Source organism: Hypanus sabinus, chromosome 2, assembly GCF_030144855.1.
Source record: "Hypanus sabinus isolate sHypSab1 chromosome 2, sHypSab1.hap1, whole genome shotgun sequence".
NCBI classification, from domain to species: Eukaryota; Metazoa; Chordata; class Chondrichthyes; order Myliobatiformes; family Dasyatidae; genus Hypanus; species Hypanus sabinus.
Window position 1 is genome coordinate 42668077 of NC_082707.1, and position 24447 is coordinate 42692523.

Genomic DNA, 24447 nt, shown 5'->3' on the forward strand with positions numbered 1-24447 from the left:
CACTAAATTCTTTTTCAAAAAAAATTATTATATAATGGGACCATCAACTTTAATCAAAAATGTGATCTTTTTAATCAGCTCACATGGAGCAAGGGTAGTTTCCTAAGAACGCCTAAGTATTCTCAAGTTAAGATCAACTTTAATGGTTTTCAAAGATTAGAGGCGCCCGGTGCTTGCATACATGAGGCCCCCATTCAGGATGGACGTTTGGCTGTGGTGCCATGGAGCAATCAAGTATTTTGGAATTGTCCCCAAGTAAAAGGCTACAGTTTCAGAGATTCCACCCAACTAGCAGGGCTTCAGGCAGAGCACCTTATTGGAAAATGGCTGGTGCGCTGCTGTAGTGTTTTGTCCATTTATGTCAAAAGCTAGAAAATTGAAGGCTGCGAGTCTGTAATTTTCTGATAAGCTGCCAACTGTATGAGAGGCCCATTGTAAGGCATAATATTTTGTGCAGGGAAGCAACATTCTAAGGAGCAAAGTGGCAACAAAAAATCTGACTATTATTTTATTCTATTTCTTTATTTGCCAGTATCCTTTCCCCCTATCTTTAAGTTACTTATACACATGATGGATAATCTGAGCCCAGTGCTGCTCTTTAGCTGAGTGCTGTGCGGGACTGACGTGGAATGCTCCATGATAATTGCTATATGTTGATGTTTTCAGAGAAAAAAAGGTTTGGAAGAATTTACATAAATTCTTTCAATCTCTCATTTTCTGAAAACGTCCTTTAAAAGCTTGACTCCATGGAACAGGATTCATGCCCTCAGCTGGGAATTAATGAATGCATGACAGCTTGATGATCAGATGCTTTTTGCTTCTTCTGTGGCGTCTTCACCTGCTGGGGATCCTAAGTGGCTGATTTATATTTTGTTTTGTAGACTGAATATCTGGATTCTCCATGAGATGTAACTGTGACACTTGTTAGAAAATTGAGTGGCATGGTGTTAGCCAAGGGTTCTTGATAATCTTGGTCTATATGTGTGACCCCTGAGAGTTTCTGCCTTATGTACTGGCACCAAGAGAAAAAGCATTGATTCCATCAAAATAAACGAGGATGAGTAACTACTAATGGTTTATGGAAAAGGCTGGGTATATGAGGCTCAGTAAGACCTCTATCCAAGAGGCAGTGTGGTCTCAGTTGATCAAATTACAGGGTAATAGTAGAAGTGTGAGCAACAGGTCTTCAAGCCAAGTTGCATGAATAGCTGACAAGAAAACGATGTCATTGTTGGCCGTATTAAAGGAAAACATGTAAGATATTACTAGCTATGTAATCCTGGTCCAAGCCACAATTCTCACTTTCCTATGCGTGTATCCTTATCCATGTCTTGTTCTAACTTTGGACCAAGGAAGCAAAGTAGCCAGACTTCCTAGGATCCATGTCTTTGTTCTCTTCTTCCACATTCCCTGTTATGAGAATCTGTTGTGCAAGAGTGAGCAGAAAGACATAGTGCAACAACTGAAGGCCTTGTGGTGGGACCCCCCCCCCCCCCGAAACCAGCCTAACCAGAGTCACTAAGCTAACCTATATTCCCATCTGGTGTATGATACATGATAAATGTGCATGAGATATTCATCACTGAGTTGTTAAGACAGTGGAATGAATAAGATGCACCTCATTTAACAGTTCTCTCCCTTTCTTAATTACATATTAAATTCCCTGCACTGTGTTCAGTTAGAATAAGAACCCACACATGCATTACAAATTGGCAATAAGAATATTAAGAATGTTTACATGAAAAAAACAACAGACAGATCTGCAGTCAGAATTCTGGACGCTTAATCCAGAAACATGAGCTTTGAAGTTCACAGTAGGAGTTGGCAAGTATAAAATCAGGTAAATCAAACAATCTGGAAGATTACAAGAAGAATAGTCTCAGTAACAGTAAACCATGAAACTATTAGCTCATTGTAAAAACCCATTAAAATGGTTCACGATGTGTTCCAGGAAAGAAAACTTGAAATCCTTACCCAGTTTTGGATTATATAACTTCAGACTCATTAATGAGATTGACTTTAATTTAATTCTCCAGTTTAAGGGAAGAAATGTTGACATTCTACATCATATGGAAAAACAGATATTAAAAATTTATAGTGCTGACAGTGGAGAAAGTTCTGGTCCATAGAAATAAAAATGCAAGGGGTAATTGATAAGTTTGTGGCCCAAGGTAGAAAGAGTCAATTTTAGAAAACCTAGCACATTTATTTTTCAACATAGTCCCCTCCTACATTTACACACTTAGTCCAGTGGTCGTGGAGCATACAGATCCTGGACCTCCAGAAGTGGTTCTCAGCTGGGGTGATTGATAAGTTCGTGGCCTAATGTAGAAGGAGATCAGTCATACAGCTCTCAATACATACACATGCAGTTCAGCTCTTTGATTATGCAGAAAAGTTAATAACTCATCGCCTTCAACCTTAGGCCATGAACTTATCAATCACCCCTCGTACAGTATTCAAATAATGAGGAGTATGTATTAAGAAAGGCATTGTTTTCGTCAGTCAGAAATGCATCCATTAAATTAAATGGGCATTGAAACAGTTGGAACCTTCATGTGCACCATTTTTGACAGGAATGGCATTGGATGAGGAAGACAATATAACGGCTCAGTCTCAACCTGATAACTTTGAAAGTCTTGGAGTATATATTGGGGCATGAACTTTTCCACTCATACATAAAACATAAAACCGACACAGTGGAATCATGACAATGTACCTGTACTACAAGAAAATGTTTAAAAAAGAGCATAGGAAAGCTTTTTTATTTAACAAGGTAGGTCCTGAAATATACAACACACACAAAATGCTGGTGGAACACAGCAGGCCAGGCAGCATCTATAGGGAGAAGCACTGTTGACGTTTTGGGCCGAGACCCTTCGTCAGGACTAACTGAAAGGAAAGATAGTAAGAGATTTGAAAGTAGGACGGAGAGGGGGAAATGTGAAATGATAGGAGAAGACCGGAGGGGGTGGGATGAAGCTGAGAGCTGAAAAGGTGATTGGCGAAAGTGATACAGAGCTGGAGAAGGGAAAGGATCATGGGACGGGAGGCCTCAGGAGAAAGAAAGGGGGAGGGGGGAGCACCAGAGGGAGATGGAGAACAGGCAGAGTGATGGGCAGAGAGAGAGAGAGAAAAAACAAACAACTAAATATTGTCAGGGATGGGGTAAGAAGGGGAGGAGGGGCATTAATGGAAGTAAGAGAAGTCAGTGTTCATGCCATCAGGTTGGAGGCTACCCAGCCGGTATATAAGGTGTTGTTCCTCCAGCCTGAGTATGGCTTCATCTTGACAGTAGAGGAGGCCATGGATAGACACCTCCAGTGGGATCCCACTACCAAGCACATCTTTCCCTCCTCCCCTTTCTGCTTTCCGCAGGGATTGCTCCTTATGCAACTCCCTTGTCCACTCGTTCTCCCCATCCCTTCCCACTGATCTCCCTCCTGGCACTTATCCTTGTAAGCGGAACAACAGCTACACCTGCCCTCACACTTCCCCCCTCACCACCATTCAGGGCCCCAGACAGTCCTTCCAGGTGAGGCGACACTTCACCTGTGAGTTGGCTGGTGTGGTATATTGCATCCAGTGCTCCTGGTGTGGCCTTTTATATATTAGTGAGACCCGACGCAGACTGAGAGACCGTTTCGCTGAACACCTATGCTCTGTCCGCCAGAGAAAGCAGGATCTCCCAGTGACCACACATTTTAATTCCACATCCCATTCCCATTCTGATATGTCTATCCATGGCCTCCTCTATTGTCAAAATGAATCCAGACTCAGGTTGGAGGAACAACACCTTAATACCGGCTGGGTAGCCTCCAACCCGATGGTATGAACATTGACTTCTCTAACTTCTGTTAATGCCCCTCCTCCCCTTCTTACCCCATCCCTGACATATTTAGTTGTTTGTTTTTTCTCTCTCTCTTTCTGCCCATCACTCTGCCTGTTCTCCAACTCCCTCTGGTGCTCTCCCCTCCCCCTTTCTTTCTCCTGAGGCCTCCCGTCCCATGATCCTTTCCCTTCTCCAGCTCTGTATCACTTTCGCCAATGACCTTTCCAGCTCTTAGCTTCATCCCACCCCCTCCGGTCTTCTCCTATCTGATGCACCATCAATAACTCACACTGAGACGTAAGGCGAGATATCGGCTTTTATTGACTGGAAGAAGGAACCAGGAGTGAGTGTCTATCATACAATGTCTTGGAGACTGAGGCCGAGCGTCAGGTCGCAGATCTCCTTTATACATGGGCCTGTGGGAGGAGCCACAGGAGCAGTCAGCAGGGGGCGTGTCCAGACAGGCACATAGTTCACCACATTCACCCCCCCTTCGTTTGAAAAAGTCCTCATGTGGCGAAGGTTCTTACAAGTCAAGTCTATCAGGTGGTCGAATCTGTCGCTGCGATCTACGTAGCACCGGCTGTGACCGCATAGATGCCGGCAACATCGGTGATTGCACAGGGGACGGGGGTTGCGCGTGTTCTTGCCCACTAGGCGCCGGTGATCCCTCATGCATGTGCGAGGCGCCTGGTATAAATGCGTACAAAACGCCCGGTATACAAGTGTCGTGAGGAGTCTGTGTAGGGCCTGGTGAGCACGGTGTCAACTCTGGTGCAGGGTTCATAGTTACCGGAGAGCCTTCAGGGTAGTGGTCTGCTGCACCTGCGGGTGCCAGGTCGCAGATGGAGACCGTGTTCTCCCGCCCATCAGGTAAGACCACGTAAGCATACTGGGGGTTCGCATGTAGAAGGTGAACCCTCTCCACCAGCGGGGGAGTATTTATTGCTCCTCACATGTTTCCGGAGCAGCACAGGCCCCGGGGACGTCAGCCAAATTGGTAGGGTGGTCCCAGTGACAGACTTCCTGGGAAAAGAGAATAGGCGTTCGTGAGGGGTGGCATTGGTGGACGTACATAACAGAGAGCGGATAGAGTGCAGTGCCTCAGGGAGGACCTCCTGCCATCGAGAGACCGGCAACCCTTTTGACTTAAGGGCTAAAAGTGTGGCCTTCCACACTGTGGCATTCTCCCGCTCCACCTGGCCATTACCCCGGGGATTATAACTCGTGGTCCGACTGGTAGCAATGCCCCTAGCTAGCAAGTACTGGCGCAGCTCCTCACTCATAAAGGAGGACCCTCTATCACTGTGGATATAGCAGGGATACCCGAACAGAGTGAAGAGCTGGCGCAGGGCTTTTATGACGGACGTGGCAGTGGTGTCGGGGCAGGGGATGGCAAAGGGGAACCGTGAGTACTCGTCGATAACACTGAGAAAATAGACATTGCGGTCAGTGGAGGGAAGGGGGCCCTTAAAGTCAACACTCAGGCGTTCAAAAGGGCGGGTGGCCTTGACAAGTTGTGCCGTGTCTGGACGGTAGAAGCGCGGTTTGCACTCGGCGCAAATTTGGCAGTCCCTGGTCATCGTCCTGATGTCCTCCAGGGAGTATGGCAGATTCCGGGCTTTCACAAAATGGTAAAATCGGGTGACCCCCGGATGGCAAAGTTGTGCATGAAGGGCGTACAGCTGGTCGAGCTGTGTGCTAGCACATGTTCCCCGGGATAGGGCATCAGGGGGCTCATTGAGTCTGCCAGGCCGGTACAGGATATCATAGTTGTAGGTGGAGAGTTCTATCCTCCACCGCAAAATCTTATCATTTTTGATCTTGCCCCGCTGTTGGTTGCTGAACAGGAACGCAACCGAGCGCTGGTCGGTCAGCACGGTGAACCTTTTGCCAGCAAGATAGTGCCTCCAGTGCCTAACAGCCTCCACTATGGCCTGGGCTTCTTTCTCCACCGTGGAGTGCCAAATTTCGGAGCCTTGGAGGGTGCGAGAAAAGAATGCTACTGGTCTGCCTTCCTGATTAAGGGTAGCAGCCAGAGCGAAATCAGAGGCATCACACTCCACTTGGAAGGGAGCGGTCTCATCCACTGCATGCATCGTAGCTTTGGCAATGTCCGCTTTAATGCAGTTGAAGGCCGCGCAGGCCTCAGCAGAGAGGGGAAACGAGGTAGACTTGACCAGGGGGCGAGCCTTGTCTGCGTAATGGGGGACCCATTGGGCGTAATAGGAAAAAAAACCCAGGCACCGTCTGAGGGCCTTGAGAGTGGTGGGAAGACGGAGTTCTAACAGGGGGCGCATACGTTCGGGATTAGGGCCAATAACCCGGTTTTCCACGACATACCCAAGTTTAGCAAGGCGGGTGGTACCAAACACACACTTGTCCCTGTTATACGTAAGGTTCAGAGCTGTGGCCACTTGGAGAAATCGTTGGAGGTTGGCGTCGTGATCTGGCCTGTCGTGACCACAGATGGTGATGTTATCCAGATAGGGAAATGTGGCCTGCAGTTGGTACTGGTCCACCATCCGGTCCATTTCCCTCTGGAAGACAGAGACACCATTCGTGACACCGAAAGGGACGCGCAGGAAGTGATAGAGCCTGCCGCCCGCCTCGAAGGCGGTGTAGGGGCAGTCCTCTGGGCAGATGGGAAGCTGGTGATAAGTGGATTTCAGATCTATTGTCGAGTACACCTTATACTGAGCAATCTGGTTGACCATATCCGCGATGCGGGGTAGGGGGTATGCGTCAAGCTGCGTAAACCTATTGATGGTTTGACTATAGTCCACCACCATCCTATCTTTCTGCCCAGTCCGAACAACAACTACCTGGGCCCTCCAAGGGCTTGAGCTTGGCTCAATGATCCCCTCCCTGAGCAGCCGCTGCACCTCTGATTGAATGAAGGCCCTGTCCCCCGCGCTGTACCTCCTGCTTTTGGTTGCCACAGGTTTACAGTCGGGGGTCAGGTTGGCGAACAGCGGTGGGGGAGGGACCTTGAGAGTGGAGAGGCTGCAAGTGTCGGTAGCGCAGCTGTCGGCCTGGTTCTGGATGGGATGTGTGTGTGCGTGTGTGTGTGTGGTCAGTAGCGGGGTATGTGAAGAAGTCCAACAAAACTGAGGATTCCGGACAGTGAGTGGTGGGAGGGGCCCGTCATATACCAGAGTCACACTTTCGAGATGGCTCTGGAAGTCCAGCCCCAATAGCACAGGTGCGCACAGATTAGGCATGACCAGCAGCTCAAAGTCCCGATATTCTGTGCCTTGCACCACCAATGTCGCTACACAACCCGCCCGGATGTCTGTGGACTGCGACCCAGAGGCCAAATGGAACCTCCGACTGACCGGCCGCGTTGCGAGTCCGCAGCGTTGCACTGTGTCCGGGTGAATAAAACTCCCAGTGCTGCCCGTGTCAAACAGGCATCTAGTCCAGTGCCCCTCCACCTGGATGTCCATCATGGACCTTGCAAGCTGGTGTGGGGCGCTTTGGTCGAGAGTTACAGTGGCCAGAGTTGAATCGCCGTCGGGGTGCCCGGTAAGCATTGGAGGGTCGGGGGTGGGGCGTGCTGACGCCGACAAAGATGGCCGCTCACATCCGGGGTACCCTGTAAGCATCGGAGGGTCGGGGGCAGGGCGTGCTGACGTCGACAAAGATGGCCGCCCACATCCGGGCATGCAAGATGGCGGCCCCCACGTTTCACCCGCAGCGCTGCACCCCGCTCGAGGTTGAGACTTACAGACCTTGGCGAAGTGGCCCCGCTTTCCGCAGCTGGAGCAGGTCGCTTCTCGCGCTGGACAGCGTTGTCGAGGATGTTTCTTTTGGCCACAGAAATAACACACGGGCTTCTGACGGGCCACTGCCGTGGTCAGGGTCGGGGAGCTCGTGGAATGGCGACTGGCGGTGGCGTTGGCGAATTCGCTCCCGGGAGCCGGTGGTGGCGGGGTCTGAGGCGTCCATGAAACCGGCGGGGAAATCGCGCGACTGGACAGCGTTGGCGTTATGCAAAGCAGCTTCTAGAGCATTGGCTGTCTCTATCGCCGAGCTTAAGGTAAGGTCTGAGTTTTCCAGCAGTCACTGGCACATGTACACTGACCTCAGTCCCGTCACAAAGGCGTCTCGCACCAACAGCTCCGCATGCTGTTCTGCCGTGAGCGTCTTGCAGTCACAAGGTCGGACGAGTGTCTGTAGTGCTCGGAGAAACTCAGCGCACGATTCGCCAGGCCGCTGTTGCCGGGTAGCTAAACGATGTCTTGCGTAGACGGTGTTCACCGGCCGCAGGTACTGTCTTTTGAGGGCATCCAGTGCCCCATCGTAGGTTGGCAGGTCCCGGATAATGGAGTAAACTTTGGAGGAGACCCTCGAGAGTAGGATTCTGTGCATAACGGCGGGTTCAGTCGCACGAAGCTCCGCCAAGTACGATTGGAAGCATGCAAGCCAGTGTTCAAAAGCGAGAGCTGCGTCAGGGTCTTGAGGGTCCAAATCCAACCGGTCCGGACGCAAAACAGGTTCCATGTTTTAAAACTTCCAGTCAATAAAATTGATGCACCATCAATAACTCACACTGAGACGTAAGGCGAGATATCGGCTTTTATTGACTGGAAGAAGGAACCAGGAGTGAGTGTCTATCATACAATGTCTTGGAGACTGAGGCCAAGCGTCAGGCCGCAGATCTCCTTTATACAGGGGCCTGTGGGAGGAGCCACAGGAGCAGTCAGCAGGGGCGTGTCCCGACAGGCACATAATTCACCACACTATCATTTCACATTTCCCCCTCCCCCCACTACTTTCAAATCTCTTAGTATCTTTCTTTTCAGTTAGTCCTGATGAAGGGTCTCGGCCCAAAACGTCAACAGTGCTTCTTCCTATAGTTGCTGCCTGGCCTGCTGTGTTCCACCAGCATTTTGTGTGTGTTGCTTGAATTTCCAGCATCTGCAGATTTCCTCGTGTTTGCTCCTGAAATACACAGTGTGTTGGCAAATCCTTGAATACCAAACAAAGAAAGCAAAATGTGTACAGTTTAGTGAAGTAGTACAAATGTTAAAGGATTATTTTAGTATGAAATTCTTAGTAATCATGAAGAACTACAGAATGGCTCATAAATTAGGCAAGACTGTTAGAGAGCACATTGATCCCATAAAGGATTTGTTTTGCTACTGGATGAACAGCACTTCTTAGGCTGTGCATTCTGTAAAGTTTAATGATAGTGGAATCAGGGAAAATTTAATGAAAATTATTAAATGCATAGAATCTCACATTTGTTCTTGAGTGCAAAACTCAAATATCTATAGAAATGAAGTATACTATGAAGCACATAGCACAAACACAATTGTACTTCTTAGATTAACCTCATTTCAGAAAAAAACAATAAATACAGAAATAAAATAATGACTTAAACTATGAAAGAATATATTTAAAACACTATGGAAATATTTGTGTGTCAACAACACCCTCCAAATCTGACTTTTAGAATTAGAATATTAGAAATATGTGGTTAGAATTATAAGTATGTGGTTTGAAAGGATTTCGTAGAAACAGAAATGCAAATTGAGGAGGGCATTACTTCTTAACTCAGTGCAGACTTTTTTCCAAAGTCTCCATTGACTCCATTTCTGGAATATATTTATAGCCATATTCTCCTGTATGCTCTCATTGGAATTGTGATTAAAGATTCTCAGAAAACCTGCAGAAAGTTTAAATCTGTAGACAATATAATAATGTTACTTTGAAAATTAGATCAATTAAAGTGGTGGATGTAACTGTGTGATATATATATATATACACAGCTTAGAAGGTGTTGGAGAGAGGATAATAAACAAACTCCTCCCATTTCAAATGGTTCAAATGTTTCTATTCATTTCACAGAATGTAGACAGTACACAACCTGAAGCTCTTAAGCTTTGCAGAGATCCACAAAAAACAGAAGAACCACGAAAGAAAGAACAACAGGAAAACGTTAAACCCCAAAGCCCTTCTTCCACCTCCCCAGCACAAGCAGCAGCAAAGCATCAACCCTCCCCCTGTCCCCTTCAGCAGAAAGCGTCAGTGCCCACCACTCACCAAGCAACAGCAAAGCCCCCAAAGAGAGACCATGATCTGCAGTCAACAAAAACCTATTGTTTACCCGACAGTCCGACATCTCCATCTCTCTCTCTCTCACCAACAAAGGACTGAGAGGTGTCATCCATTTCACAGTGAAAGGGGAAACAAGCACACAGTCACTGCTCTCCATGTTTCTTTTTGATTCATTATATTCCTGGTACCTCGTGTAATCAGAATTAAAAACAAAATATGCATTACATTCCTCCCCATTCTCCTCTTACTCTTTTCTTCCTTATCTTCTTGCCTGTTTTTCCCAACCCATCTTCCTGCAATTATATGTTGCTTTACGAGCTATAGGGATGTCAAACTATGATACAAATCTTGCTGCAGCATTACGATTCATCACGAAAATAAAATCAAAGATATTTGCCAATATTTTTGCTTGGTTGGCACTGTGAATCAATGCGCTGTTTACAATAGCATTACCTGAATGCATGTAATGCTTGGGAATTGTACACTTCTGTGAATAAAATTGCTGATCTGCAGTGTTTGTAACATTCTGATCAGACAGGCCAAAATTAATGTGCATTGGATTTTGATTCCTGGAGGATCATAGCAAAATTAATATGTTAATTTTCTAAATGACCTAGCTATTCATATCGAAGCTGCTGAACCACATGGGGTTCTAGGTTATTTCCACGAGCTTCATCTATGCTTGAAAATGCAAAACTTCAGCCAATCTACATAATTAAAGTAGCTGCAGAAAAGACTGGAAATACTCAGCAGGTAAGATAGCATCTGTGTGGAGAAAGAATGTTAGCTGTTAATGTAACAAATCTAAGAACATTCCCAGCCTTAAAGCTCAAATAAGGAGTATATTTCAAAAAGGAGCATTTGCAGTTGACGTACCATCAATAACTCACACTGAGACGTAGGCGAGATATCGGCTTTTATTGACTGGAAGAAGGAACCAGGAGTGAGTGTCTATCATACAAGGTCCTGGAGACTGAGGCCGATCTTCAGGCCGCAGGTCTCCTTTATACAGGGGCCTGTGGGAGGAGCCACAGGAGCAGTCAGCAGGGGCGTGTCCCGACAGGCACATAGTTCACCACATTCACCCCCCCTTCGTTTGAAAAAGTCCTCATGTAGCGAAGGTTCTTACAAGTCAAGCCGATCAGGCGGTCGAATCTGTCGCTGCGATCTACGTAGCACCGGCTGTGACCGCATAGGTGCCGGCAACATTGGCGATTGCACAGGGGACGGGGGTTGCGCGTGTTCTTGCCCACTAGGCGCCGGTGATCCCTCATGCATGTGCGAGGCGCCTGGTATAAATGCGTACGAAACGCCCGGTATACAAGTGTCGTGAGGAGTCTGTGTAGGGCCTGGTGAGCACGGTGTCAACTCTGGTGCAGGGTTCATAGTTACCGGAGAGCCTTCAGGGTAGTGGTCTGCTGCACCTGCGGGTGCCAGGTCGCAGATGGAGACCGTGTTCTCCCGCCCATCAGGTAAGACCACGTAAGCATACTGGGGGTTCGCATGTAGAAGGTGAACCCTCTCCACCAGCGGGGGAGTATTTATTGCTCCTCACATGTTTCCGGAGCAGCACAGGCCCCGGGGACGTCAGCCAAACTGGTAGGGTGGTCCCAGTGACAGACTTCCTGGGAAAAGAGAATAGGCGTTCGTGAGGGGTGGCATTGGTGGACGTACATAACAGAGAGCGGATAGAGTGCAGTGCCTCAGGGAGGACCTCCTGCCATCGAGAGACCGGCAACCCTTTGGACTTAAGGGCTAAAAGTGTGGCCTTCCACACTGTGGCATTCTCCCGCTCTACCTGGCCATTACCCCGGGGATTATAACTCGTGGTCCGACTGGTAGCAATGCCCCTAGCTAGCAAGTACTGGCGCAGCTCCTCACTCATAAAGGAGGACCCTCTATCACTGTGGATATAGCAGGGATACCCGAACAGAGTGAAGAGCTGGCGCAGGGCTTTTATGACGGACGTGGCAGTGGTGTCGGGGCAGGGGATGGCAAAGGGGAACCGTGAGAACTCGTCAATAACACTGAGAAAATAGACATTGCGGTCAGTGGAGGGAAGGGGGCCCTTAAAGTCAACACTCAGGCGTTCAAAAGGGCGGGTGGCCTTGACAAGTTGTGCCGTGTCAGGACAGTAGAAGTGCGGTTTGCACTCGGCACAAATTTGGCAGTCCCTGGTCATCGTCCTGATGTCCTCCAGGGAGTACGGCAGGTTCCGAGCTTTCACAAAATGGTAAAATCGGGTGACCCCCGGATGGCAAAGTTGTGCATGAAGGGCGTACAGCTGGTCGAGCTGTGTGCTAGCACATGTTCCCCGGGATAGGGCATCAGGGGGCTCATTGAGTCTGCCAGGCCGGTACAGGATATCATAGGTGTAGGTGGAGAGTTCTATCCTCCACCGCAAAATCTTATCATTTTTGATCTTGCCCCGCTGTTGGTTGCTGAACAGGAATGCAACCGAGCGCTGGTCGGTCAGCACAGTGAATCTTTTGCCAGCAAGATAGTGCCTCCAGTGCCTAACAGCCTCCACTATGGCCTGGGCTTCTTTCTCCACCGCGGAGTGCCGAATTTCAGAGCCTTGGAGGGTGCGAGAAAAGAATGCTACTGGTCTGCCTTCCTGATTAAGGGTAGCAGCCAGAGCGAAATCGGAGGCATCACACTCCACTTGGAAGGGAGCGGTCTCGTCCACTGCATGCATCGTAGCTTTGGCAATGTCCGCTTTAATGCAGTTGAAGGCCGCGCAGGCCTCAGCAGAGAGGGGAAACGAGGTAGACTTGACCAGGGGGCGAGCCTTGTCTGCGTAATGGGGGACCCATTGGGCGTAATAGGAAAAAAACCCCAGGCACCGTCTGAGGGCCTTGAGAGTGGTGGGAAGAGGGAGCTCTAACAGGGGGCGCATACGTTCGGGATCAGGCCCAATAACCCCGTTTTCCACGACATACCCAAGTATAGCAAGGCGGGTGGTACCAAAAACACACTTGTCCCTGTTATAAGTAAGGTTCAGAGCTGCGGCCACTTGGAGAAACCGTTGGAGGTTGGCGTCGTGATCTGGCCTGTCATGACCACAGATGGTGATGTTATCCAGATAGGGAAATGTGGCCTGCAGTTGGTACTGGTCCACCATCCGGTCCATTTCCCTCTGGAAGACAGAGACACCATTCGTGACACCGAAAGGGACGCGTAGGAAGTGATAGAGCCGGCCGCCCGCCTCGAAGGCGGTGTAGGGGCGGTCCTCTGGGCAGATGGGGAGCTGGTGATAAGCGGATTTCAGATCTATTGTCGAGTACACCTTATACTGAGCAATCTGGTTGACCATATCCGCGATGCGGGGTAGGGGGTATGCGTCAAGCTGCGTAAACCTATTGATGGTTTGACTATAGTCCACCACCATCCTATTTTTCTGCCCAGTCCGAACAACAACCACCTGGGCCCTCCAAGGGCTTGTGCTCGGCTCAATGATCCCCTCCCTGAGCAGCCGCTGCACCTCCGACTGAATGAAGGCCCGGTCCCCCGCGCTGTACCTCCTGCTTTTGGTTGCCACAGGTTTACAGTCGGGGGTCAGGTTGGCGAACAGCGGTGGGGGAGGGATCTTGAGAGTGGATAGGCTGCAAGTGTCGGTAGCGCAGCTGTTGGCCTGGTTCTGGATGGGATGTGTGTGTCCGTGTGTGTGTGTGGTCAGTAGCGGGGTATGTGAAGAAGTCCCACAAAACTGAGGATTCTTGACAGTGAGTGGTGGGAGGGGCCCGTCGTATACCATAGTCACACTTTCGAGATGGCTCTGGAAGTCCAGCCCCAATAGCACAGGTGCACACAGATTAGGCATGACCAGCAGTTCAAAGTCCCGATATTCTGTGCCTTGCACCACCAAAGTCGCTACACAACCCGCCCGGATGTCTGCGGACTGCGACCCAGAGGCCAAATGGAACCTCCGACTGACCGGCCGCGTTGCAAGTCCGCAGCGTTGCACTGTGCCCGGGTGAATAAAACTCCCAGTGCTGCCCGTGTCAAACAGGCATCCAGTCCAATGCCCCTCCACCTGGATGTCCATCATGGATCTTGCAAGCTGGTGTGGGGCGCTTTGGTCGAGAGTCACAGTGGCCAGAGTTGGATCGCCGTCGGGGTACCCGGTCAGCATCGGAGGGTCGGGGGCGGGGCATGCTGACGTCGACAAAGATGGCCGCTCACATCCGGGGTACCCGGTCAGTATCCGAGGATCGGGGGCGGGGCGTGCTGACGTCGACAAAGATGGCCGCCCACATCCCGGCATGCAAGATGGCGGCCCCCACGTTTCACCCGCAGCGCTGCACTCCGCTCGAGGTTGAGACTTACAGACCTTGGCGAAATGGCCCCGCTTTCCGCAGCTGGAGCAGGTCGCTTCTCGCGCTGGACAGCGTTGTCGAGGATGTTTCTTTTGGCCACAGAAATAACACACGGGCTTCTGACGGGCCACTGCCGTGGTCAGGGTCGGGGAGCTCGTGGAATGGCGACTGGCGGCGGCGTTGGCGAATTCGCTCCCGGGAGCCGGCGGTGGCGGGGTCTGAGGCGTCCACGAAACCGGCGGGGAATCGCGCGACTGGACAGCGTCGGCGTTATGCAAAGCATTGGCCTTCTCTATCGCCGAGCTTAAGGTAAGATCCGAGTTCTCCAGCAGCCGCTGGCGCATGTACACTGACCTCAGTCCCGTCACAAAGGCGTCTCGCACCAGCAGCTCCGCATGCTGTTCTGCCGTGAGCGTCTTGCAGTCACAAGCTCGGACGAGTGTCTGTAGTGCTCGGAGAAACTCAGCGCACGATTCGCCAGGCCGCTGTTGCCGGGTAGCTAAGCGATGTCTTGCGTAGACGGTGTTCACCGGCCGCAGGTACTGTCGTTTGAGGGCGTCCAGTGCCCCTTCGTAGGTCGGCAGGTCCCGGATAAAGGAGTAAACTTTGGAGGAGACCCTCGAGAGTAGGATTCTGTGCATAGCGGCGGGTTCAGTCGCACGAAGCTCCGCCAAGTACGATTGGAAGCATGCAAGCCAGTGTTCAAAAGCGAGAGCTGCGTCAGGGTCTTGTGGGTCCAAATCCAACCGGTCCGGACGCAAAACGGGTTCCATGTTTTAAAACTTCCAGTCAATAAAATTGATGCACCATCAATAACTCACACTGAGACGTAGGCGAGATATCGGCTTTTATTGACTGGAAGAAGGAACCAGGAGTGAGTGTCTATCATACAAGGTCCTGGAGACTGAGGCCGATCTTCAGGCCGCAGGTCTCCTTTATACATGGGCCTGTGGGAGGAGCCACAGGAGCAGTCAGCAGGGGCGTGTCCCGACAGGCACATAGTTCACCACAGCAGTATGTTTTCTTTCTGAATAATTTGTCAATATTTATTTTTCAGTCATAGTATCATATAATTTTCAAGCAGTTTCATTAAATCCTCTTTCACACATCAAATTCCCTGAGATTGTAGTTTAGATTGACAACAATGTCTAATACTCATAGAACAAATAGACTTAAAATTGGCTGCATTCTTTGTTCACTAGTTTCGAGAAAGGAGGCTTCTAACTGGGAGAACTGGGAGACAAGCTGGCACCGGTGAACCAGGGTGACATTCTGCAGGATACGTACAATACTTCTAAATATACCCCTTTCGGACTTGCAATCTGCAACATACGTTGTATACGTTCACAAAGACACATACGTTTGGATGCTGTTCATAGACTTCAGTTCAACATTCAACGCAATCATCCCTCAGAAACTGACTGGAAAGCTGAGCTTACTGGGCCTGAACACCTCCCTCTGCAACTGGATCCTAGACTTCCTGACTGGGAGACCTCAGTCAGTCCGGATCGGGAGCAGCATCTCCAACACCATCACACTGAGCACAGGGGCCGCCCAGGGCTGTGTGCTCAGTCCACTGCTGTTCACTCTGCTGACCCACAATTGTGCTGCATCGCACAGCTGGAACCATATAATCAAGTTCACCGATGACACGACCGTGGTGGGTCTCATCAGCAAAAACGATGAGTCAGCTTACAGAGAGGAGGTGCAACAGCTAACGGACTGGTGCAGAGCCAACAACCTGTCTCTGAATGTGAACAAAACAAAAGAGATGGTTATTGACTTCAGGAGGGCATGGAGCGACCACTCCCCACTGAACATCAATGGTTCCTCAGTAGAGATCGTAAAGAGCAGCAAATTTCTTGGGGTTCACCTGACGGAGAATCTCACCTGGTCCCTTAACACCAGCTCCAAAGCAAAGAAAGCCCAGCAGCATCTCTACTTTTTGCAAAGGCTGAGGAAAGTCCATCTCCCACCCCCCATCCTGATCACATTCTACAGGGGTTGTATTGAGAGCATCCTGAGCAGCTGCATCACTGCCTGGTTCGGAAATTGCACCATCTCAGATCGCAAGACCCTGCAGCGGATAGTGAGGTCAGCTGAGAAGATCATCGGGGTCTCTCTTCCTGCCATCACGGACATTTACACTACACGCTGCATCCGCAAAGGAGACAGCATTATGAAGGACCCCATGCACCCCTCATACAACCTCTTCTCCCTCCTGTCGTCTGGGAAAAGGCGTCGAAGCATTCGGGCTCTCACGGCCAGACTATGTAACAGTTTCTTCCCCCAAGCTATCAGACTCCTCAATACCTGAAGCCTGGATGGACAGCTTGCCCTACTGTCCTGTTTATTATTTATTGTAATGCCTGCACTGTTTTTGTGCACTTTATGCAGTCCAGTGTAGGTCTGTAGTCTAGCATAGCTTTCTCTGTGTTTTTTTTTTAATTACGTGGTTCAATCTAGTTTTTTGTACTGTGTCATGTAAACCATGGTCCTGAAAAATGTTGTCTCATTTTTACTATGCACTGTACCAGCAGTTATGGTTGAAATGACAATAAAAGTTGACTTGACTTGAACATGTAATTACCCTTTAAGCAATGTACTTTTAAATCAACTTAATGATCTGCAGATTTCACGATCTTCAGTAGGATTCAGCAGACCAAGCAGGTAGAGCACCTTTAAGTGAAGGTTCACTGCCATGACCAGAAGGAAGGCAAAAGGGGTGTCTCCAAGCCAAGCTGAAATGCAGAGAAATGAGGCCCCCTCTACCCAGCATCTTTTTTAGCAAATATGCAGTCACTGGAGAACAAAACTGAGGATCTGAGCGCGAAGATGGTGTATCAAAAGGAAATGAGAGATTGTTGTGTTCTGTGCTTGAACAAGATGTGGCTTACTCCCAGCACATCATATACAGCCAACAGATCCGTAGGCTTCTCAATTTACAGGGTGGACTAAACTACTGATTTGGAAAAGGCAAAAGGTGGAGGTGTGTGTATCATGATAAACTTTTGGTGGTGCTCCAACGTGGCAGTTTTGTCGAACTCATGTTCCTCCAACCTTGAACACCTCACAGTCAAATGCATCTGTCTATTTGCCTCTGGAGTTCTCCTCCACAAGCCTGACCGCAGGTTACATACCACCAGCGCCCAACTATAAACAAGCACTTGAGATACCTCATGATGCTGTCTCCAAACAAGAAGCAGTTTATCCCAACACATTTCAAATTATAGTCAGGGACTTTAACCAGGCTTATTTGAAGAGAACCTTCCCCAATTACCATCAGCATATAATCTATAACACCAGAGGTCCAACACACCAGACCACTTTTATACCAAGATAAGGAATGCTTACCTTTCCATACCAGACAGCATTTTGGTAGATTGGATCACTGGCCTGTCTTTCTCCTACCTGCATACAAACAGGAGCGAAAGAGCAAAGCTCCAGAGATTAGAACAAAGAGGTGGTTGCGGGATGCAAGGGAGTGGCTACAAGATTGCTTTGAGTTGGTGGACTGGGCTGTGTTCAACCACTCATCTGTGGATTTGAATGGTTGGCACAAACTTTATTAGAACAGTTATAGACAAGCATGCACCCACAAAATCATTCCGAATTCTCCCTAAACAGAAGCCCTGGATGAACCATGAGATCTGCAATCTGCTGATGGCCAGATCAGAGGCATTCAAATCTGGTGACCAAGAATATTACAAGAAGTCCAGGTACAATCTTTGGAAGCCTGTCTCATGGGCGAAGAGGCAATTCCGAACTAAACTTGGATCAGTGAAGGATGCTCGACAGTTGTGGCAGAGCTTCAATACTATCACCTCTTATAAAGTGAAATCAAGCAACATAGATGAGAACAATCCTTCACTTCCAGATGAGCTCAATGCCTTCTATGCTCACTTTGACCATCAAAACATGGAGGAACCATCACAAACTCCCACAACCCACAATAAGGCTGTGATTTAAGTCTCTGAGCTGACGTGTGAGCAGCCTTTCGTAGGCTGAACCCATGAAAAGCATATAGCCCAGAAAGGGTATCACAGTACTAAAGAGCTATGCTGGTCAACTGGCTGGAGTGGTCAGATATCTTTAACCTCTCATTTCAGCAGCTGGAATACCCACTTGCTTCAAGCAGACTTCAACTATACCTATGCCTAAGAAGAAAGCGGTGACCTGCCTCAATGATTTTCACCCAATACCATTTACGTTGATAGTGATGAAGTGTTTTGAGAGGTTGGTAATGAAACATATTAATACATGCCTGAGAAACAACTGGAATCCACTCCATTTTGCCTACCAAGAGCAACAGGTCCACAGCAGATACCATTTCATGAGTAGCAAAATACTAAGGATTCCTTGTAAGAATGGGCTCTGTTTACAGATTTCCTTGGAAATCCGACCTTCAAGAAAACTGACTGACGTGGTTTTCTAAGCTTGTCAGTATACTTCAACTTTGTATATTGCACAGATGCCCATAAATTCAGTTTCAACAGCTAAGCATCACCAGTTCCTACCAGAACTGCTGGCAAAGCTCTTTGTGGCTTACAACTCAACTGATACATAGCTCCTGAAAATTGAACTACTGGATGGGTAAAGATCTACTACTATTCTTAAGTATTGGATGTTTTGCTTACAAAGGTTGACAAAATGAAGCTGATATCAGGCATAAAGTTGAAAAGCAACAACATCATACTAAGTAATGAGATAGACAAAACACTTGTGGATCTATTTACATGAAATAGTTCCGTACAAATTTCATTTATACACTCAGTGGCCACTTTACTGCGTACAGGAGCAGCCTAATAAAGTGGCCACTGAGCATGTTTGTGGCCTTCTCCTGCTGTAACTCATTCACTTCAAAGTCTGACTTGTTGTGCATTCAGAAATGCTCCTCAGCCATCATTGTTGTAACATGTGGTTATTGGAGTTAATGTCACCTTCCTGTCAACTTGTACCAGTCTGGCCATTCTCCTCTGACCCCTCTCAGTAACAAGGCAGGTTCACCAATAGAACTGCCACTCACTGGATGCCTCTGTCTTTTCACACCATTCTTGGAAAACTGTAAAGACTGCCTTCCGTGAAAATCCCGGGAGATCAGCATTTTCTGAGATACTCAAACCACCTTGCCTGACACCAACAAACATGCCACAGTCAAAGTCACTTTGATCAGATTTCTTCCTCATTCTGATGCTTGATCTAAATAATAACAGAACCTCTTGGCCTCTGCATGCTTTTATGCATTGAGTTGCTGTCACACGATTGACTACACTGATTGAATGTTTCCATTAACAAGTGTACCTAATAAAGTGGCCACTGACTGTATAAGTCAGGTGTCCACTATCACATTTTCACACTATCACATTATTATTTTGCTCTTGAATCCATTCTTGAATATTGAACTTAAGTCTCCGTACAGAATATGAAAAGTCAAGTTGATTCCCTTGACCACAAATACAGGATACAGTAGAAATCATCTCCATATTATAGATTTTCAGTTTCCAGAAAATAGGGATATAGATTTTATGAACTATACCCTTTTCTGAATCCAGTCATACATTTTAGATTCCTCTTTATGATACTGTTACGTATCCCGTAACTGGATAACTTACCAGCAAAGATAGAGAGGTCCGTTGAAGTCTGATGGCACTATTTTCAAATGTTTTTATTTATAAAGGGGCACAAAAGTAAGGTTAATACAGACATTCAGATAATGCACATCGTCAATACTCAATCTAAAGCGCGGGTATAGTAATAATCATCATTAAGAAATAATCTCGACTGTTGTCTAGGGGTTAATATATTGTCCGTTGGAGATATAAAAGTCACTCAGAAGTCTGCAGGCTTCAGCCTTTTGGGGAATCGCTGGGTTTCACGTGTTTTAGAGAGATTGGTGAGGAAAGGAAAAAACTTGCCCGGGTCTTTATGAAGCAACTCCGTTGAATCAGGGGAGCGTTGGTTCCCCGTTGTTAGTTCAAAGTCCTTTTCGGTGTTATCAGCCACCCGCTCCCCAGGCAAAGGAGAGGCGGAACGTACGTGGCTTTGTATGGCTTCCCGCTAGCACGGGAGCGCTGAGCGATGGTGTCCTTCTGGTGCGTCGCTGGGGTACTGCCTCCTGCAGTCCCCTTTTATCTTGACTTGCAGAGTTGTCTTTCAAACCAGTGAGGTTGAAAATCTTACTTTGAATATATTTTGCATTTTGCACTGTTGACATAATTTGAGAACATTTTATATTGGAAAAAGTGCCAAGAAGAATTAAAATCCAACAAAAATGAGGGAGTTAAATTAGCGCACCATAAACTCTGGAAATTCTGTAGATACTGGAAATCTAGAGCAATGCACACAAAATGCAACAGATCAGGCAGCATCTATGTAGGAAATTAGCATTTTGTTGCCTTTAAGTTAGTGATTTGTGCTCTAATTAGTGCTAAGATATCAATAAATGAGAGAAAAAATATTCTACTTAATCCATTTTTTAATCATACACATTACTTGTGTGAATGAATTTCTAGCCCCACCTCTGGGATTAAAATGCTGGAGGAATTCAGCAGCTCTGGCAGTATATGCTTCGGATCAAGACCCTTCATTAAGATTGGAAAGAAAGGTGGCAGAAGCCAGAATAAGGTAGTAGGGGGAAGGGGAGAAAATACAAGCTAGTAGGTGATAGGTGATAGCTGAGATCAGGTGAAAGGGAAGGTACGTGGATCAGGAAGGGGGATGCTGTGAAGCTGGGAGATGATAAGCAGAAGAGATAAAGGGCTAAAGAAGGAGGAGGACAATGGAATAAATGGAAAGAGGCAGTGAACTAAAAGAAGTGACCAGTAGACCATGAGGATGGTGGAAGTGAAGAGAAGGGGTGAGGCCACCAAAATGGGAGAGAAAAACACCAAGGGGGTGGGGGGGGGGAACAGAGGGGAATGGCTATCCTGTTTTGAGAAACCAACACAAACATAACTGTCCATGGCCTCCTCTGCTGCCATCTAGATTGTATCCAATCTAATTGCATGGACATCGATTTCTCTAACTTCTAGTAACTGCTTCCCTGTTTCCCCCACGTACTTCTTGTTTTTTTTTTATTTTGCTTTCTTCCCCCCATTTGGTGGCTCCCTCATCCATTCTTCTACTCTGCCACCTTCATGACTTTCCCATCATCTCCCTCTCTTTATTCCACTGTCTTCTCCTATCAGATTTCTTCTTCTTCAATCCTTTACCTCTTCTACATATCATCTCCCACATTATCACCCCTCTTCCTCCCATTTACCTTCCTCCTCACCTGATCTCGCCTAACACATGCCAGCTTGTTCTTTTCACAGCCCCCAACCTTATTCTGCTTCTGCCCCTTTCCTTTCCAGTCCTGATAAAGGGTCTGGGCCTGAAACATCAACAGTTTATTTCCATTAACTGTTAATGGCATGATTCTTGGCAGTGTGGAGGAACAGAGGGATCCATAGCACATCCAAAGATCTGTCAAAGTTGCGGCACAAGTCGATAGGATGGTTAAGAAGACATTTGGTATGTTGGCCTTCATTAGTCAGGGGATCGAGTTCAAGATCTGTGAAATAATGTTGCAGCAGCTCTATAAAACTGGTTAAACCACACTTTGAATATTATTCTGACGAAGGGTCTCGGCCCGAAACGTCAACAGTGCTTCTCCCTATAGATGCTGCCTGGCCTGCTGTGTTCCACCAGCATTTTGTGTGTGTTGCTTGGAATATTATCCTTGGTTCTGGTTGCCTTAGTACAGGAAGGATAGAAATCATAGTCATAGGACACTACCACACAGAAACAGGCCATTCAACCCATCTAGTCTGTGCTGAACCATTAATCTGCCTAATCCCATTAACCTGCACCCAGACCCCTCTCATCCACATACCTATCCAAATCTCTTAAATGTTGAAGTCGAGCTCGCATCCACCACTTGCGCTGGCAGCTTCTTCCACACTCTCACCACCATCTGAGTGAAGATATTCCCCTTAAATATTTTACCTTTTACCCTTAACCCATGACCTCTAGTTGCAGTTTCACACAACCTCAGTGGAAAAATACAGCTTACATTTATCATATCTATATCCCTCATAATTCTGTATATCTCTATCAAATCTCCCCTCAGTCTTCTACATTCTAGGGAATAAAGTCTTAACCTATTCAACTTTTCCTTATAACTCAGATCCTCAAGTTCTGGCAAAATCCTAGTAAATTTTCTCAGCTCTCTTTCATCCTTATTTACATCTGTCCTTTAAATAAGTGATCAAAACTGCACACTGCACTCCAAATTAGCCCCATCAATGTCTTATACAACTTCAATATAACAGCTCAACTCCTGTACTCAATACATTGACCTATGAAGGTCAATGTGCCAAAGGCTCTCTTTTGGACTCTATCTACTGTGACACCACTTTCAAGGATTATGGATCTATATTCCCAGATCCCTCTTGTCTTACTGACAGGAACATACAAACTCTGTATTCTCAAAATTTCATTTTTGAAGACTTCCCATTTACCAAGTACACCTTTGCCAGAAATCAACCTACCCAATCAACACTTGCCAGATCCTTTCTGAAACCATCAAAATTGGCCTTTCTCCAACCAGGTGACTCAACCTCTCCTTTTCCATAATTACATTGAAACTAATGACATTGTGATCACTAGATGCAAAGTGTTCCCCTACACAACTTTCTGTCACCTGCCCTGTCTTATTCCCTAATAGAAGATCTAGTATCACACACTCTCTAGTTGGGTCTTCTTTGTACTGATTAAAGAAACTTTCCTGAGCACATTTGATAAACTCTATTCTATCCAGCCTTTTTACAGGTTGAGAGTCCCAGAAAAATGAAAATCTTCTACTATCACAACCTTATGCTTCTTGCAACAGGCTGTGATCTCTCTACAATTTTCTCCTCTACACCTTTTATTGAGCGGAATGGCCACAGGGGTACTCTGCACTGCCTTTCTATTCCCTTTCCCTCTCCTGAAAGACACACAGGCTACCTGCCTCCTGCAGGGGTGACTGCCTCTCTGTAGCTCCTATCTATCACCACCTCATTCTGCCATTAAAGCCACAAACTGTCCCGTCGGTGTGTCATATCTTTCTTAGTCCTCAGTTCTCCCCATAAAGCCTCACTATACGCACTCTCCAGTCTGTTCTGACTGAGTACTGTCACCCCCTTCCCCTTTAATGTCTCCAACTCCATCATGTTTAAAACAACAGAACCCTGGGGCATTGAGCTGCCAATCCTGCCCCTCCTGCAACCGTCTCACTAATAGCTACAATGTCCTAATTCCACATGCCGATCCATGCCCTAAGCTCATCCACCTTTCCTATAAAACTCATTGTATTGATGTATACACAGCTCAGAACGTTAGCTCCACTATGCTCAACCTTTTCATTCCTGACCTTGTATGTAGGATTATCAACATCTTTCTCCACAACCACTCTATTATCTGTTCTGGAGCTCTGGTTCCCATCCTCCCGCAACTCTAATTTAACCCCCCTGCCCACCTCTGCCACCTGTGCAGTACAATCAACCCTTCCCACTAGAATATTAGTCCCTCTCCATTTCAGGTGCAAACCATCCCTTCTGTACAGTTTGAATCTTCCCCGGAAGAGGGCCCAATGATCCAAATATCTGAAGCCCTCCGTCCTGCCCCAACTCCTTAGACATGTGTTAAACTGTATGATCTTCCCTTTTTCTGGCCTCACTAGCATGTTGTACAGCCAGCAATCCTGAGATCATCACCCTGGAATTCTTGTCCTTTATCTGAGCACCTAACTCCTTGAACTCAATTTACACTACCTCATCACCCATCCTGCCCATATCATTGATACTAACATGGACCATGACCTCTGGCTGCTCACCCTCGCACTTAAAAAAGCCATGGACTAGATCCAAGGTTTGTCTGACCCTGGAACCTGGGAGGCACTAATCATCTAGAAAGCTCATTCTCTTCCACAGAAAACCTTCCTTCTTTCCCCCTAATCAACGAATCCCCTATCACTACAGCTCATCTCTTCCCTTCTGAACCATATAGCCAGACTCAGTGCTAGAGATCCCTGTTGCTGAAGCTTCTCTCTGCTAGGTCATTCTCTTCCCAACAGTATCCAAAGCAATATATTTATTATTGAGGGGAACAACCATTAGCTTCTTATTCCCTTCCTCTCATCTCCTGAAAGTCATCCAGGTACCTACCTCCTGCAACTTAGAGGTGACTATCTCCCTGTAGCTCCTATTT

General features: G+C 47.4%; 1 protein-coding gene across 1 annotated transcript; it reads right to left on the reverse strand.

Annotated features, from left to right (window-relative positions):
* Window positions 1-4779: 4779 nt before the first annotated feature.
* LOC132404627 (uncharacterized protein K02A2.6-like) lies at window positions 4780-5676 on the reverse strand (the record flags this gene model as incomplete). The annotated part of the gene is made up of 1 exon (XM_059988929.1): window positions 4780-5676. A coding segment is annotated over one exon (897 nt), but the record flags the coding sequence as incomplete, so codon positions are not given.
* Between the last annotated feature and the right edge of the window lie 18771 nt (window positions 5677-24447).